Source organism: Teleopsis dalmanni, chromosome X (genome assembly GCF_002237135.1).
Source record: "Teleopsis dalmanni isolate 2A chromosome X, ASM223713v2, whole genome shotgun sequence".
NCBI lineage: Eukaryota > Metazoa > Arthropoda > Insecta > Diptera > Diopsidae > Teleopsis > Teleopsis dalmanni.
Genome location: NC_051848.1, coordinates 47,906,835 through 47,926,541, shown reverse-complemented (window position 1 = coordinate 47,926,541; position 19,707 = coordinate 47,906,835). Strand labels below are relative to the sequence as shown.

At 31.9% G+C, this 19,707-nt stretch overlaps 1 protein-coding gene across 1 annotated transcript; it reads left to right on the top strand.

The window, feature by feature from the left end:
* Positions 1-220: 220 nt before the first annotated feature.
* On the top strand, positions 221-19,295 carry LOC119687585 (mucin-5AC). The gene is made up of 7 exons (XM_038101955.1): positions 221-1,288; positions 7,342-7,544; positions 8,411-8,729; positions 8,784-9,749; positions 9,827-11,445; positions 15,623-17,195; positions 18,407-19,295. Exons 1-7 carry the CDS (start codon positions 253-255, stop codon positions 19,156-19,158), a joined length of 6,468 nt encoding a protein of 2,155 aa, XP_037957883.1. The 5' UTR covers positions 221-252; the 3' UTR covers positions 19,159-19,295.
* The last annotated feature ends 412 nt before the right edge of the window (positions 19,296-19,707 follow it).

Below are 19,707 nucleotides of genomic sequence, written 5' to 3'. Positions count from 1 at the left end.
TTTTTAATTACCTACTGATGCCCTAGGGATGTTGTTAATATCATATAGCTTACATATCATTTATTTTTTTCTATATATCTTTTACATATGCATATCTATTCATTGCTTTATTCATGCATTTATTTCGGCTGTGTAAATATTTGTTGTGTTCTCACAGTGTTTACTTTATTTTCAAAAACTATATTAATTAAAAAATTTTTTTATTATATATTTTAAGTACAAAACAAAACAATTTTAATATTATAATATAAGATGAATATGAACAGTACTGAACAATTTAAAAATAATTCTGATTTAACAAGTGCTATTGAGGAAAGTGCAACAAATTCACTTACAACAGCTCCAACAACAAGTATTTCAATAATATCAACAACAACAACAACTACAGCAGCAACAACAGCAGCAACAACAGCAGCAACAACAACAACAACAATATCAACGACATCAACAATATTGACAACAAATATTTCGGATATTGATAATCAGAATGTGTATAGTTTTGTTGATAAAACAATAAATATATCTAAACATAATGATTCAGAAATTGAGCTGAAAACTAAAGAAACCAATGTTAGTACAGAAACTGATGAACCACTTGGCGGCGGTGCAACGTTGGTAACTTTTTCAGTAGCTACTGATAAAATGTTACCAACTCTAGGAAATGTTGCTGATATAGAAACTGAACGATCACCAAAACTAACAACATCAATAATAACACCAACACCAACAGCAACACCAACACCAACACCAACACCAATACCAATTCCAACGACAATAATAACAACATCAGTAACAGATACTAGTACCGTTTCAAATAATATTAATAATGTAAATTCAGATAATGTTAATATTATTGATAATAATCCCACCAGTAAAACTATAATAGTTGTTGAAGAAGAAAAAATTAAAAATTCTGAAAAACCAATAGACACATTAACAAATCCAGCGGAAACAGTTTCCAAAAGTCCCCATTTAGCCCATACTTCTAGCGAGCCAACATTTGGTGTAATATTAAGACGCAGTCAACAGCAACAACAACAACAGGCCGAACTAACACAACAATTTAATACAACAAATAATAATTATGATGTATCCAGTTCTATTTCGCCTACAGCAGGAACTGCGAGTGCTTTCGCAGTTGGATCTTTAAGTAATATAGCAAATATCTTAAAATCTGGAATCCTAAGTGCCTCTTCATCACCTAATATGCCTCGCCGAGTTTCATTCCCAAAAAGTGATAATGAATTGGTAACCGGTTATTTGGAGCCGGCGAAACCTTGGGAACATAGTAAGTAACTTTAAATAAAAAATCTAATTTTTCCCATTGTAATATTAAAAGAGTTATATTTCTAAAATTTTTAATTCAAATAGATTTTTGTGCACCAGAAAGTGTAAGAAACTGAAAATTTCTTATACTCTGTGCAAAATAGCACAGATTTATTATCCCAAACATACACATAGTTGGGTAATTAGGAGTCAATTTTTCAAGCACTTTGTTATAATAATAAAATTCTTATAGATGAGCAAAGAGAAAATGTACTTATATGAGGGCAAGTCAATAAAAGACGCCAGAGTAACTTGCAGTAGGATGTTCTATTAATGTTTTTGACATGCAGCATTAATCAGCTGTTTACTGTCAAATTTTGAACGAAAAAAAACGAAACTACTATCGTAAAGTGATTAAAGGTGATTAAATACTATCGTAAGAAAGGTGTTTAAATACTGAAAGAAGACGAAACTTAATTGGATATGATTCATAAGATATCCTCCTTTAGCAGAACAGAGTTGAGGTTGCTAGTGGGATATCTAACGGGTCACCATGGGCTACGTTACCACCTCAACAAAATGGGCCTATCCGAAGAGATAGATTGTAGACTCTGCTGGGAGGCAGATGAGACAACCAGCCACATTCTATGTGACTGCCCAGCTTTGATCTAGGCCAGGAGGAGATCACTGGGTCGGGAACTACTAGCACCTTCAGACATTAGGAGGTCCTCAACAACCGACATTCTGGCCTTCATTCGAAAGGCGGAATGTCTTTTGTTCAGTTAGGGTCTGTTGTAGCACAAAAGATCAATCATGGTCGCGGTGCTCTGCTCAAATGGGAGCTAATACCCTGTTCTTTCTTATTATGATTCATAGCAAATCTGTCTTATACTGGATTCATACGAGAGTTTTGACAGCTACAATTAGAAACAAAACTCTTGTGTGAATCTAGTATTAGTCTTTCCAACTTATTATAATTGGGTTATTGAATTTCTACGTGGCAACGCACTTGTGTCACTCCTCGTTCGAGAAGCCCAAACTTTATGGTATTGTTTTAACTGATTGACAAGTTAGAGCTTCTTGAATTAATAGGTATGATGTCGTATGGCAAAGTAATTTCAAAATAATATTTATAAATTTCTGCATCTGCTAATAACTGTTCGATACTAAACATTTCAAAAGAAAACGAAAGCAAAACTTTCCTTTCCTTCACCAAGTGAACCAACTGTGAGGAAGTGTCAGATGATGAAGTTGGTCGAGAAAGCGTTAATCTCAATTTTTTAGAATGAAGGCAGTGTAATATAATTAATATATACATAATATATAAATGAATTACACATCAAATTGCCTAAGCATGCTGCATATTGGAGAGATCTAGCCCTATGCGACAATTTTCAAAATTGCAAAATTAGAAGAAGAAGAAAGTTTGCGATCTAAGAGCAGGAAATCGATGACACAGTGGCTTATTTTAAGGAAAAGGAAAATATGTTATTCGAACGGTTTAAGAAATTTGTACAACTGTGTATCACAAAAGTTAATAATTATAGTGTTCTATATTCTACTAATAACTTATTGACTTGCCATCGTAATAAAAATAAATCGAAAAAATTAAAAAAGATAAAAATATGTGCAAATACACACTTGATGATAAGCGTGATAGAGTAACGTAACCAAGATTTAATAAACGAAATAAATGAAGTGTAATTATAAAGTACATATATGTATGTATATGTATACATATACATATATAGAATATGTATATACTATTTTTATTGTGTTTACGTAATGTTTTATTTTATTTTAATTCTTATATTATTTTAACTTTTAAATTAAAGTAGATCAATAATTACTTGAAAATTAAATTTTAACATGAAATAAAATATGTATGTATATTCTTGGCTTGCCTTGTCTTGTTGTTGTAGTACGCAAGGATCTATAAAGCAGATAACATAAAAGGAATTGCTGGACTAATACTTGGATTAGGGTGTGTATAGGTATTGGTTGTGAGAGGGGAGGGTATTATGTCGAAGTGAGAATGGTTACATGAATGAGTTTCAAGAATGGCCGGGTCTACGTCTCGGAGCCACTCGTCGCCAGCGACGACCAAGTGCCATTAGACACCTCCAAAAAGGACTTTATAAGCTGGGCCTAGCAGTTTACAACAGAAACAACAACAACAACAGGGAATGGGTGGGATTTAAATTGAAGTCAATCTCAGGATCAAGGCAGAGAAATTTAGCGACCTCTCTCCAAACGTCAATTGGACTCAAGTTCTTGCCTTGTCCTTATGGCTTTGATTAGTTTTTTTGTTGTTCTGGTAGATGATAACCACATGCTGTACTAAGTATGGTTTACATGTAAAACAAATAACGATTTCGAGGCAGCCACAGAAGCAGCTGCAAAAGTAGAACTGTGGATGCTATTGTGCTTTTCTCTTCGGTTGTCATTTGCTCATTGAATATTGCTACGAGAGTACAAGCATGGTTTTTGGAATAAGACTTAATATTTTGAATTCATCATACGAGTACGCATCTATGCGACATACAAGGAGAAATTGCTTATATAGCAGCTGATTTAAAAGTAGAACCTTAACACTCTTCTGGTATAAATATTTGATATGGATATCTTTTGACATATTATAAAAAAAGTAATATATGCCGGTGAATGACGTTATCATGCTCTTACTACAGTGTATTGTTATTTATCCCTTTTTCTCCCACTCTCTCTCCCTCTCTCTCTCCCCCTCTCTCTCTCATTCTCTCTCTTATAAAAAAGTAATTTGTGTCGTTGTACACTTATGACGTCATCATGATGGCAATGCAGTGTTATTTTTTCGTCACAATGTTTTATGACGTCACAATGCTTGTTCTGCAGTGTAGTGTTATTTTTATTATTAGAAGAAGAAATGATAGAAATAATGGGTCGAATTATTAATGTTTCTAAACGTATCGAAAATTTAAGTTTGGATATAATTGAAAACAAAAGAAAACGAAAACGTGTAGAATATTTATCAGAGGAACAAATTTAATAAAAACGTAAACAAAAACGTGATTTGTATTAAAAAAATAAAATTAAACGCCAACGTTGAATATTGGGATTGCATGAAGAAGGCTAAACGTTATATTCCTACGTACCCGTTTATATTTAACAATATGTTTGTGCTTTCAACATTCTCTAGAAGAGGCGTCAAATTTTTTTAAGAACTTCAAGACTAGAACATAAGTATATGTTTCTTCTAGACTATTTTAAAAGCACATATAAATTTTTGAATATGAAAGAGTACGTATGAATAAAATAGGGGTTGGCGAGCAAAGCTTAAAGGGGGCGGAACCCCACCTAATTGTTTAAATTTTTTAAAATTAATATTTCCAGTAATATAAAGCGTTATAATATAATATAATATATAGGGTCTTTTGGTATTTATAAATATTTTTCTTATTTTAAAACATATGCATACTTAACAATCACAGTTTAAACAGACTGTGAAACCGATGATTAATTCTCCTATTTGTATCATTTTATAATGAATCACCATTTTCCCGCCAGGCTTCGGAAAGGGATGCACTGCCAATTTCACTTCCCCTCTTGGTTACGCTCCTGGTGGTAGATAGTATTTCGAAGAAATATTCTTGTATGAATTTTCAATAGCCCGCCAGGCTTCGGAAAGGGATGCACTGCCAATTTCACTTCCCCTCTTGGTTACGCTCCTGGTGGTAGATAGTATTTCGAAGAAATATTCTTGTATGAATTTTCAATAGCGCTGACTATCCAAGCACTAGACAATCCCAATAAAGGGTTTATTATAATTTAGTCCATAAGCGAATTTATATAAATTTATTTTTTTTTCGTTCTATAACTCCCAACTAAAGTCTTTAGGGGTGATTTTGGGTCATTTTAGTGCGTTTCCTTTTTATACGCAATTTTTTTAATTTTACCCATTAAACAATAAAAATTTAATGGGTCAATTAATGGGTGCACAACTTAGTGTGAAGTTTTTGGTAAAAACTCATTTCCAAAATGTTCAAACCATAAATATACGTATATTTAAAATAAAGTGTAGTTCTCAAACTATTGTTTATTTAAAAATGTTTAAAATTTAAGAAATATAAAAATATATATAAAAAAAAAATTATTTTATAACAAAATTGAAAATGTGTATATAAATGCGTACAAAATTATTATCATTTGCTATTAAATATATAGAAAAATATACTATAATTATTTAACTTAATACAAATAAACAAATTTACGCCAATTCACTTACTACTTATGCCATGCAACATCAACTAAAACCAATTAATCTATCTATTATATAGAAAAAAATGGACTAAGAAAAAGCAGTTGGATCGATTTTTAACTGCCCTAAGCACAACAAAATCGATTAATTTTTTTTATTTAAAAAACTGCTACGCAGTGCCGAATGTAATTGTTTTGTATTTTTTATGGCTAATCCCACATTCAGCATGTAAGGCACATACAATAATTTTGTGGCAGCCACAAAAGTTGTGTCAACTGAGCTCTGTAAACGTGTGGATGCCATTGCAGTTTTTATTTGCGGTTGTTATCTGCGTAGGGCATTATTTCGATATAAAGTAATAGAATTTTTGCCTCTGAATTTTTTAATAGCATTGTTGTTGTTATTGCCACTTCTTTCTTTTTTTGAAGCAAAGTAACATGAACTAATAAATAAATATTTTGTATACAAGGAAGATATTTCACTTCCTTTCCCTTAACAGCAAGTGAAATATCGTTTGATATACAGCGTTAGGCGACTAAAGTGTTACCAACTACGTACTGGTATATCTCTCAAACTGATATTGCCAACTACGTGAAATTCATACGACAGCTGTTCATATGACAGCTGTTTATATTGCTTACAAGCTACCATAAGCATTTGCGTTTAAGTTCTATAGAAGAAATGTGATTCGATCAAAATGAAATTCTAACGTAGTAGTGTGATTGGGTTATAATTGACTGAAAAATCTCAACCAGCTATTATTGTTCATGAGTTCAAACATCTCAAAGTGAATAAAATCGAGTCATTTTGTATGTCGTACCATAAATCGTTATAATAGTACAGGTAGCGTCGACAAATGCTATGGTGGCGAACGAAACAAAAACAGCAACATCACCTAAAATGGTTCGGAAAGTGAAGGCTCGACTTGTACGAAATCCACGTCGTAGTGGTAATCAAATGGTCAAGGAACTGAAAATTCCCTAGCGAAGTATCTGACGCATATTCCAAAATGAGCTCAAGGCAAAGTCTTACAAGTTCCAAAAGGCACAAGATCTTACATCAAAACAAGAAAAGATTAAACTCGAAAGATCAAAGGAGTTTTAACGCTTGCACGAACATAGCGAATTTTCAAACATTGTGTTCTCGCCCTTAAAAATCAAATTGCTCCACATTGAGAAACACTGATCTAACCGATTACTTCAGTGTTGAAGATTTAAGAATGCAACCCACATTTTAAGTGATGAGTACCCTTATTAGTCGAGTTTAAGGATTTTCGATTAGTATCTCTACGGATCGATCAGAATTGGTCAACAGATTGTTTTATATAAAGTATTTAGATCACTATTAACAAAGTATAAAAACATATTTTGTCTATATGTATATAGTTTAGTACAATGTTAGGTCTTATTTTTGCTTGTGGCGGTACTTTTAACTCCCATTCACCGAAACAGTATTTTATAGGGTTCGACATAGTACTATTTGGCAGTATAAAAAGTTTTTCAAATTGAATGCTAACAGTTCAGAAGTGCAGACAGTAACACTATATCATAATTTTACAAAATTTTTAATTGTTTCAATATATAAATTCGAAAATGGTACTATCTTAAAATCTAATAACTCAACAAGTTATTGATTAGCGGTACTGTTGGATGATGTATTGAAAGTTGATAGTTGAAAGTTGATACCAAAAAGTATCTTATGATATGTAATAATTATTTTTTCGTTTTCTCTAATATGTATTAAGTAGTTTTTTTTATTTTTATATTTATTATTTTCATTTAATTATAAAGATATATATATGATCAACCACTAATTCTACATTTTGATTTTATTTTTAGCGTGCATGGTAAAGAGCATCTCCGAGATAACTGAATTGTATGTACTATCTTGTTATAAACACAACACCAAACCACTTCCTGTAATATTGGAACATTTGAAAGGTGTGGAGACCAATAAGCAACTAAGGCAAGGCCAGCTATCTTTAAAGTCAATTCAATTATCACCAAGCGATTGCGAAGCGCTGGAAGAAGTCTTCAAAAGGGTAAGTTAAGTGTTGTATACTGATTAATGGGTAATAAAATAGTTGTAATATGAAGACTTTCTTTTCACATAATAATACCTTTCTGAATTTATGAATTATCTTCCAAGCCTTTCCAAAAATTAGCAAAAATAATTTTTCGTCGTAATGTTCTAACGAAACAAAATTCAGTTTTATAGAGTAAGTCGATACAGAAAACGACATCTAATATATAATGCTTACTAAATTATTGGAAGATTCTTTTAGTTTATTATTATGTATAGGATAGAACTATTATTTATGTTGTTAAAGCCTTATGTGAACGAAATAAAAAACTGTTGGTTGGTTTTTATTTTTAATTAATTTTATGTGGTTATTATCTATATATGTATATAGATAATAACATATGCCATCGTTACGAAGTTTAATTTTTTTTTCAGGGTGAAATATAGTTAGATATGCTGTAACAATACTGAACCATTAATTGGAATTGATCCTATTTATTGCTATAAGTAATATTGAGTGCAAGATGAAACGCAGTCCAATGCAATGCAGTTGTATTGCAAGTAATACGCAGGGTTGTGGTTGAATCTTGTAAAAACTAAACATTGAACCTCTTCAATAAGATTAGTAAACCGATCTATTTGCTGTCAAAAACAGTTTTTGCAATTTAATGAAGAACCTGAGATGGCAGATGTCTTGAAACATTAAAGATTAGCGAAGAAGTTCCCCTATCTGTAAAAGCATATGACCAAATAGCAGGTTATTTAAACAGTGTGGCCAGTTTAAAAACACAGCAAGTGAATTGCAAAATAACCGATTGTATTTTTCGGTGCAAGTTTCTACTAAATGATATAGCTATTCTAAAATTTTAATGTATTTTATTTTAGGTACAGTATAAATCTATAAATTTTTCATCATGTGACTTAAGTGAAAGTGCTTTGAGTGCGTTGTTTGATATGATTGAGTATTATGAGGCTACAAATGAATTGGATATATCTTTAAATGCAAAAGGCATGACACATCGCGGTTGGGTGTCCTGTACATATATGGTGAGTCGTAGTCAGGAATTACAATCGCTTAATGCACAAGGAAACCCCATTTCAAAATCGAGTGCCGAAAATTTAGGACATGCATTGAAAACTTCTAATCTTCATACTCTGAAACTAGAACATTGTGGACTTAAGGGTGCACCGTTAACTGGGCTTTGTACGTTTTAAATGAAATATATCAGAAATCAAGTTTTATAGTTTTATTTGATAGGTTTTAAATTGCGCTGCAATCGGATTCTCAAAGAGCTGTGGATTGCTTATAATGACCTGGACTCTAAAGATGCAGAGACAATAGCAGATTTACTGAAATTAAACCATTATTTAGAATTTGTAGATATCAGTAATAATAATATAAGAGATGAAGGAATTCAATGTGTGGTGAATGCGTTGATTCTTCAGTCAAGTGAATTAGAGCGACGTTCAGTGTTACATCGTACTGCTGCAATAGATGATGATGAGAGCTTATCACCTATAAATATTTCGCCAGCGATAGAAACAGCAGACTTAAGTATCAATTCTTTAGGTAAAACAAGAAGTGTTGATGACTTACTTCCTGCAACCAAAGCTAATACAATCAATAACGATCGTACAAATACTAATAATGAAGACTTAGATGATAATGCTTTTGAACCAATAACAATTAATACCAATGAAATACAGTGCAATGCTCCAAAAGTGGAAAATCAAACCGTTAAAAAGTTGGCAAAAACGATAGAGACACAAGAATCAGATCTGACGACTTTAACAGCTGCTTCGACAGGAATAGCAAACACTTTAAGTGTGACTCCAACAGGCATAGAAGAGAACGATCTAGATGAAGACACTGAAGATACAGTTAAATCCAGCACAATTAAAAATTCTGTACAAGCTGTAGGACAGTCAATGTTAGATAAATTACTGTCAATGAACAGTGATAGCAGTAGTGAAGAAGGTGCTTCAAATTTATCTACCGACACAGTAGCGCCATGCTATTCAGAGGATGCGAGTATTATAAGTGATGATATATTTGATGGCGCCTTAACTGCTACTACCAATACTAGCACAAATTCAAAAGCAGAATGCATAGTGGCCTCCACTCCCACATGTGTTTCTGCTATAGATGTAATAATTAGCACATCTGTTGATAAGCATGTTACACAAGACCAACTGCAGATGGAAAAAGAAAATGTGATAAGTGGTAATTTTTTTAATTGTTATTATATTATTTCAATTATACTTATTGTAAATTTACTGAAACGTGTTTTTCTATTACAGAATATAAAAACTTTGAAGAGGCTATAAATTCTGAAAGCAATAGTAATTCTAATAATAGTAATAGCGTAACATCAACTACTATAACGTCATTAGGCAATCATAACAATAATAACAATAATGTCAATAACAACAATGATGTTAGTGATAATAATAGCAGTGATAACTATTCGATACATCATAATGATAACTCGCATCTTAATTTAAATCCGTTGAGGCACGCCACTAGTGATGATAGTACATTACAAAGTTCAGGAATATTTGAAGTAACTGCAGATGAAAGTGATTGTCTAATTTCCAATGCAGTAAGTGACCGTGAAAGTGATAGTTCCCATTCCCTCCTACTGCACCATTCAGCCAAAGTACTTGATGTAAATAAAAACACAAAGTTATCAGAAGATTATGATGACACGCACAGCACAGATTCAGCATTTGAAAGTGCCTCCGAATGTGATATTAGTCGAAACTTACCTGAAGAATTTAGTAGGCTTTCAGTTTCACTGGAAAGTACAAGGCTAGATGATATAGTTAAAGAACTTGCCATTGAAACTGCAACTATTGCCACTGAATCTACTGAGTGTTTAATTGAAGCAGCAGCAGCAGCAGCAGCAGCAGTTCCGTCTAGTTCAGCTCTAACTCCACCCACCCCACCGCTAACACAATTATACTCACATGTAAAAACACCAGAAAAAGAAAAAAGTGCTGAAGTTTCCGATGATTGTTTTTATACAAATTTTATTCAAACTCCAACTACTAAACAGGCAATCCCACAGATAGAAACATTAAATACTGAAAATAATGATAGGGTTAATACAACCGTAACAGTAGATGATTTCGGTAAAGCCGAAAGCTGTTTTCATGTAGATAATCTTGAAACTGCTACATTAATACAACCGAAAGTAACTATTGCTGAAGACAGCATAATTATTAAACACAAGGAGTGTGCTAATAGCCCTAGACCAACGCCGCCACCACCTTCTACCTCACCAGGTGGCGTAAGTTTAGGCATGCGCCGCACAGAATCATCTTCTGCTTTTATAACACAGTCAACTCGCAATCGATCTCAAAGCAGTGATAGTCTCTGCAGTGATAATTCTTTAGATAGTAGTATCAGTAGTGACCTTAATTTTTCTACATCAATACATATAAATGAGAAACTAACCAAAAACGATACCCTTACACGGCAACAACGTCAAACAGATACTACGATCGACGTTTCAAATAGAGCACCTAATGGCCTTAAAGCCCTCGCCGTTTGGAATAATAATCTTACAAAAGAGTCTGGACGTTATATATCCGAATTGATGTCTAAAACTGAATCATTAGAATTGTTAAACATTGGTAAAAATTGTTTATCAAATGAATTCGTAACACTCATTAAGGATAGTTTAACCAAAAATACAACAATAACGACACTGGGACTACAAAGTGCTCATTTAAGTGCTAAAGGTATTGAAACATTGGCCTCAATACTTACCTTTGGCGGCAATAATACGCTGCAACGCATAGACATTCGTGATAATAAACTCGAAGCTGAAAGTTTGGAGACCCTGGCTGAAGTACTTAAGTCAAATACAACAGTTACACAGATTGATATTGATGATGAGCCGAAACGCTTATCGGTAAGTTAATAAAGAATCTAAAATGCATATATTAATTTATTGATTTCTTAATTAAGTTATGAGTGCTTTTATTTTTTTAAAGTTGATATAAAGTTAAGTAACATGAAATTTTGATGACTTTTTGAAAGTTAATAACATGACTTATAATATTGCTAAATAATGTTTTTGTTTATAATAATTGTTGATGTATAAAATTGTGATTGGTAGATTTAAATAGTAAGCTTCATTAGATGACTATAATACCTTTATAAGTCCCTAATTAACAGTTGTATTTTTATTAATAGTTATATTTTTATTAATATTCATATTTTTATTAATAGCCATATTTTTATTAGTACTTGCATTTTTATTCATTAAATGTCACGTACTTAAATCTATTAATTATTTGTAGAAAAATAATATTGGATATAATGTTTAATTATTATTCTTGTTAAAGCAATATGTATTGTTTTTATAAAAATCTGTGATGTACTATATTCTGTGCAGAATTAAACTAGAGGTTGGATAATTAGTTCTGGATAATTAGCTCTAGGCATTAGTAATTGCTTATAAAGATTATATAGAGATTATAAATTTAAATGTAGGGGTCTCTGGACGTTTTACTGAACCTAAAATAGAAGATTTTTTAATCTGTTAAATATCAAAATGAAAAAAATATATTGGCTTCTTCCACACAAACCTCTGTTCATTTTGCAAAAGAAACTTAGACTCAATAAAATTATTTTAAAGTCACTTTGGACTCTGTTTCATCGAAGGTCTAAAAATTTTAAAATAGAAATCTTACACATTTTTTTTAACGATTCTTGGTTTATCTCCAATTAATCAATATGCAGTAACGTTTGAATCTTAAACATTAAGTCCCACTTTAACAGACTCAATAAAATAGGTCTCAGTAAACAGGTTACAGCAATATGATTACTAGACAGTTTCAATAAAACTGGAACACTACATAGGCATAATGTGCAGAAGATAATTATTAATTGTTCTACATTTAATATTCTTTATACGTTGAATAATATCATACGTATAATATCGATATTATATTATTCAGCAACACTGATATTTTACGTAATGTAAGAAGTTGTTTGCTATAAAAGTTTTTTTGATAGGCTATTAGGTTAATTTTAGTTTTATTTAAAACAAAACACGTTGATTCTATTTAGTCAGTAGTATTTTTCAGGCAGAAGTGACTGCTATAAAGTAAGCTTTAGCTATGTCTAGAAGTAAGTAGATAAGTAGAAGTAGATAGAAGTAGATAGTTTGAAAGATATACTTGAAAGGAATATACATATACTATCGGATAGTCAAGCTGCTTTAAAGTCCTTGAGTTCAGTCCAATTTACATCTAGGACAGTCGTTTACTGCTACATGTATGTAAATGAGATGTCGACGCAGTTCAATATTTCTCTAATCTGGGTTCCCGGTCATAGGGATATTTTCGACAATTGCAAAGCTGACGAGCTGGCAAGACGGGGTGCTTCAGGAAACCACTCGGAACACCTAAACACAAACTCTCTCATAGAGATGCCCTATTGAGACATCAGTCTTGTAGTAGGTTTACTTACAATTCATTTTATTCTAGGTAACCATGCTAGACTAAATCTCCTTTTCAAGCATATCTACCGCAGTTGTGGTGAGGATGATGAAAGCGCCTTCCACCTGTTTTGCTTCTGTCCGGCACACATACGGCGCTGCCTTAACATTTTAGGGGCTTTCTTTTTTTAAGATCTTGGCGAACTTTAGGATCTCCCTTTAAAGAGCATCATAAGCTTTGCCCAAGGTTCTAGATGGTTTTAATTCTTGGGTTTTTAATAATATGGTAGCACAATGGACTTATAGCCATAAGTGGATCCCCTAGGAGCGCCGGTATAACCTAACCTAACGTATTTAGTCATAAATTTTATTTAAATTAATTAGCAAGTGGAATGTTTTGACCATTTTCAATGAGCATATTCAGGAACTGTATATTTTTTGTATAGATTGAAAAAACAGTAAAAGAATTAAAAAAAAGAAATTATATGATTATCAAATTTGTTGTGTTGCCACAATAATTTGGGCTTTATTTACAGAATAATTTCTGTACCAACGAATATTTATAAATGACAAAATATGAATTTTATTTAATTTACAAGTTGTTAATATACGAAATACAATTAAAAGAGTTTAGAAAAATTTTTAGAGTAATCTTGACTTTTGGTTGGGATCAGAGAACTGCGATTAGTACTCAACATTCGAATCATACTCGAAACATTGGGTGTGTTTAAAATATACTTATTCTGACTCCTTTCTGACTCGCTTTTTGTGAACTTTGGCGTGTACTGTTATGCCATGTCTAGAACCAGCAACATACCCAGGTAACGATGAAGGTCACAATTTCGAACATACAATGGTGTATTTACTACACATCGCTATACTTTATTTTGGAAAAGTTGAATTGTGGCAATGCAAATTTTTGCTGGGACATTTCCACAGTTGTATATCATACGTCTATATTGGTTTTAGGGTTTATTTATATAGTTATAATTTACTGTGAATTGACAGTTTGGATTTACGGCCGCCAATAAGATAAATTATCTTGTTTAATTTTAAGTTGTGTTATTCTATTTTTTTCTTAACGTGCGCTTTCCAACGCAGCTTTGCATCCAGTGTAATAACCAAGGTATTTTGCTTCATTACCATTTGGATATTTTCGTGGAATTTATATATACTGGAGTAAAAGATATATTTTTTAGTCCGAAAACCACATGCACTGATTTGGTGTTGTTAGGCTTTATACGCCACTTAGTGGGTCATGCTACTACAGAACTTACAGCGGATTGTAATTTAGCAGTATTTTAAAGATATTGATTCTTACGTTTGTCTTGAAATATATATTAACGATGGCCGCTGCACGCCCTACCTACTTTGTGAAGGACTTAACATACTGTCGAGTCGATGTGAATGACATCCATGAGAAGCTTTTAGGCTGCATCTACTGCCATAAATAATTCAGATTAAAGCTTCTAATCTAATTCTATTAAAGCTTCTGCAATATATTTAAAGCAACTTTTTCAAAGTTGAACGAAAAATATAAATATTTTAAGTATCACAGATATAAGAAATAATGACTCGTGACTCGTTTTGTGTTCAGATGTCAGTACTCATTTTTGATATAGCACTTTAGGTAGTCTTCGTTATTTTTTCATGACATAAAAGCATATGTTATTACGTTTAGTTAGATAAAGCATTACAATAGGTTTTTAAAAAAGAAAAGAAAACCTATGTAAAGAAAGACAACATCCCAGAGAATGGCTGCTAAAATAATTTCATAAATGCTATTCTCATAATTTAATTGTATTAACAAAATAAAAATCTTTATGTCTTTTACGGATGTGAGAGAATTAATATATTTTTTAACAATATAGTGATCAAAATAATAACACCTACAGATGAATAAATATCTAAGTAAGATTTAATTAAAAGATTAGATTGATTCCTAACGTCCGTTTTTACGAAAGAAACTAAATTCTTAATATAAACTATTGTTTTCAATAGAGAGGTTTATTATTATTGAAGTATTATATTATCAGATTCTATGCTCAGATAAATTTTGTTTTTATTTTTGATGAAATTATATTATATAATTATATTATATATATTATATTATTAGGTATATTATTTTTTATATAGTATAAATATATAAATAAGTATATAAATAAATAAAAATTGAAAGTTAAAGCTTTAGTTTTAAATTCATAATTCTTTTACATTATATGTCATATGTTTTTAACTTTCCATGCTTATCGTCGTATCTAATGTGTATATATTACTAATGTTTTATACTTAATGTTGTTGTTATTATTGCATGATATATCATATGAAGTTTGAGAAATTACAAATAGTGCCTTTTGTGAGTATAAAGTCTGCTACGCCTACATCCTCGCAGGAGTGTGTAAGTAATATTGAGCTATTACTGTTAATGATTAATTGAAAAATCAATGCTTTAATGAAAATTTTGCTTCATACTTTTTCATATAAAAAATTCCAATAAGGCTTTACATTTTAAAATGCTAAGATATTCAAATATTTACATCTGCTGTCTGTATAAAACATTTACTCTTGTTCTAAGCTTACTTTTGCTTGACTGTAATTAACTTTTACATACAACTTTAATTGTAACTCTTCCTATAAATTTCAGATTGGTAGCGACGAACATTTAGATTATGTGCGTGTTCTAGAAAATGTACGATCTATGTGCTCACGAAACGAAAAAACTCAAACACAACTGCAAGCAGAAAAAGCGGCACACATAAACGGAATTGGACTCAACAAGCGCCGAGGAGGCTATTATTTGGGATCACGAAAAATATCGTTAACATGCCACAGTCGTCCTTTGATTGACTCCACTAATTCAGTTAGTAATTCTAGTTCAGTTCCTCATAACAAGTTGGATATAAAAAGAAAAGCGGGTACCCGTTTGCGTTCACCAGTGCCTAGCCCACCAACGATATCGCCTTCATCGTCACCAAATCGCAGTCGGTTTCAGGTTTTTCGCGTGACGGAGGTTAGTCCATTAACTTCTCCAATGGCATTGACGCCACCTCCATCACATACACCATCACCGCCTGCAACACAAGTGGGAATGTTACAACCATCAAACTTAACATCTACCCCAAGCAGTAGTGTTACTATACCGACTCTATCCACTTTAAATTATTATCAGCAAAACAAAGTTTTAACTCCTTTATCATTGCCAACGTCGAACTCTTTGCCATCAATATCAACTATTACTTCATCTACACAATCGATTAAACGTTTGTCAATATCGCCACGATCTAGGTTTCATGTTTCTAAAATATATGAAGATCCACGGGTGCCTGTAATAAATCGCGCGCTGCCTCCAATAACACCTCCTATTGTCCTTCCACCCACTCCAATAAACAAAACGACAAGTAATTCATTTGGTAACGATGTAACAACAGCAAATGCAGAAATACAAAAACCAGAATCTGATGGTGCAGTAACTCAAACAACGAGCTCAATCAAAGTCACTGATGATACCAATGTAACAGATTCCTTTAAAGCACCAAACGCAATTAATAACAATACAGCGAACAACAAAAAAGAGGCAAATAATTTAAATGATACACATAATACAAACAATACAAATAGAACTGTAATTGAAAAAAGTGACTCTAGTCTATTGCCATTAGATGCTTGCTCATCTTTGTTGTCATCTCCGGCATCAAATTCATCATCGTCATTGACATCGCCGGCATCTCTGAGTTCAAATAATTCTAATTCATCAACCTCAAGTTGTACTACAGCATTGGCTAGTAGCAGTGTAACTGACAACACGGATGAATATAACGATTTGTTGGAAACAGATAAAACGCAGTCAATTGCAAACATTGCCACATTGAGCCGTTGTCCAATAGCTGTTTTTAATGAGAATGATATTACACTGACAAAAAATACAGTCTATAAAGTTTTTTCCAGCGGTGTTGATGCGATTCCAACAGATAAAGAAATTCAACGAAGAGATTCCAATTCAACAGTACAAGACAGCACGTTCAGCACAATTGGTGATATTAGTAACTCGCAACCAGCAACACAACAATGTGCGAGAAAGTTATCTTGTAGAGTGACTCCTACTGCTGTTGATAAACTGCGTAATTTGTTTCAAAATCCAGTGACCATGTTGCAAAGGAGCTTATCACCAGAATCCAAAATGGTTGTAACAACCAAACCGACTGATGTAATAAGCAAAGGTAATTAAATATATCAATTAATAATAAATAGTAAACTAAACTACATGAGAAATATATGATTTTGTTTTGAACTGATCATGAGGCTAAGCTTCAAAATATGTTTGTAACAGTATATATATCTTATCATAAAATTATATGTTTGGAAAAGCGGAATAGCGAAATGAAGAAAATATATAGACCACATGAATCATTATTTTATGAACTTTTGACCTCATCATCTCTGATTTGGCTCACTTCTTCTTTAAAATAAAAATACCCATATTTTGTAGAAGAATTTTCCTAGGAGATATAAGCACCGTTATATAAGCACAGCTTCAGTAGTTTTAACTAAACACGGCTTTCTATTTAGTTTCTGTTTTATAGATCATACATTCATGTTGTTGAAAGCCGGGCAGTAACAAATGTGCTATCGTTTCATATACGCCCTTACTCTGACAATTTCTATAGAAGTGTCTATTAAACGTACCCAATTTAGTCTCGAGCATATCTTTCAAACTACCATCTATAAATAAGCATGTATTCGGATTAATAATACTTTCTGTTAAACTTGAGTAATTATGCGTTCTTTAATATTATATTTTTTGCTGTAATTGCCTTGATTTTATCTTGTTTTGTTTTATAAGACGTTTAAAAACGGATATAGGAATTTCTATTTCTGACAGTATTATGTCCATCGAAAGAGTAGTGCCGCGCCGAGCCGAGCCATTTTATCGACACCACAGTTTTCCGTGATATCAAAATTATCTGGAATTCAGATTAGTTAAAAATTTTGTTGTTGGTGTGGCCCGCAAGGATCTATAAAGCAGATAACATGAAAGGAATTAAATGAAAAATACATGGGTTAGGATGTGGATAGGTATTGCTTGTGTAAGAGAGAAGGGCGTTACTTAGAAGTGAGAATGGTTTGGACGTGGGAAGGTGGAATGTATTTCAAGTAGGTGGGAATTAAATGAACATTATTTGATCCGTTTATTTCGTCGAAAGATAAGTAACACAATCATATTACTTTTGATCTTGATTTTAACCATTTTTTCGTAAATTGATGACAGCTTGTCTACCGTAGGAGGGATTCGATTTTTGTATACACTATTAATAAATATTTAGAAATAATGTATAGAACTGATCAGTTAAATTGTTATTATTACATACATATGTAAAATAACAATTTTTAAATAAAAACAAATAATTAATTTTTTGTTATAATTTTTTAGATGAAAACAAAGTGCAATTAAATCAGCAACAAGGTAATTCACTTGTACTAACGTGTCATAAGCTGTCATCTGCGCCAGTCTGGTCCAAATTAGGTGCTGATATTTTAAATGTTAAAGGAGCTGAATCTGCTAACACTGCTGTGTCATCTGCTACTGCTGCAACGCTTGAGCAATCAATGTCATTTTTAGATGCTGCTTCAAAGCAACTACGGGATTTCAGTAAACAAGTATTTCGTCAAAATAATCCCTGCGTCAATGACAGCATATCGGTTTCACCATCAAATCAGGAAAATAAAATCAGTAGTAGCGGTGCATGCAGTGCGGATAACGTTAATAAAAATATCATTTCACAGCCCACTGAATCACGTGATGCAACATACTTATCCACTGATATAAAGGTACCAGTTAAGGAATACGTATCTCCAGAACATAGTTCACATGAAGATACAATACAAAATATTCAAAATTGGTATGAAAACACTGTTGACACATCGGATACTCATGCTGCTGCAAACATTTCTCCTTCAATTATTGCTGATGTCAGTAGCAATATTGAATTGGATTTTCCATTCGATAGTCCCAAATTGGAAACAAAACATGAAACCAGTGATTCTGTAAAAGTAACCACCGAAACTGATAGCACCAATGTCCAAAATCACACGAACGATACAAATATTAATACTAGTAAAGAGGCCTATGACGACGTTGCAGAAGTTGGCATTGCAGAGCAATCAACGCACAACACAATATAAATAAAAATGTGTGCCAGTTAAGCATAAACTATTCAATTTGTAAAAAAGTACTTTTAATTAATTTTAAAGTTTTACTTAATTTAATGTAAAAGATTTGAACATACAAGTATATTACGACTAATTTAATTAAAAATTTTTGTAATTAATATTTTTAGTATTGTGTAACCATTTTGTGTAGTATTTTTTACAATTATGTACATATATTAATTTTTTTTTGTAAAGTTTCTTATGAAAGATGCTTTTTTAGATTTATATTTGTAATTACAAATTTTTGTACACAAAATTTTTTCCATATTATTTTATTATGCACACTCTATTCTATATATATGTTATATATATAAATATATATATCTATATGTATATATTTATATTTTTAAAACCAATGCTTTCAAAACTATTTGATTTTGTATATGATCTAAAACTTAAGTTAGTATAAGTGTATGTTATTCAACAAAAATATTATTCTAAACCTTATATTTATGTTAATGTAAAGAGAAAACCAACTCAGTATATTATTTGAAACAAATTTGTTGTCTCAAGACTTACGAA

Excerpts from the sequence above, each read along its gene's own strand:
- LOC119687585 (XM_038101955.1), top strand. The coding sequence starts at position 253 with ATGAATATGAACAGTACTGAACAATTTAAAAATAATTCTGATTTAACA. Across the intron at positions 7,545-8,410 it reads TGGAAGAAGTCTTCAAAAGG|GTACAGTATAAATCTATAAA; the intron begins GTAAGTTAAGTG and ends ATTTTATTTTAG. Across the intron at positions 8,730-8,783 it reads TGCACCGTTAACTGGGCTTT|GTTTTAAATTGCGCTGCAAT; the intron begins GTACGTTTTAAA and ends TTTATTTGATAG.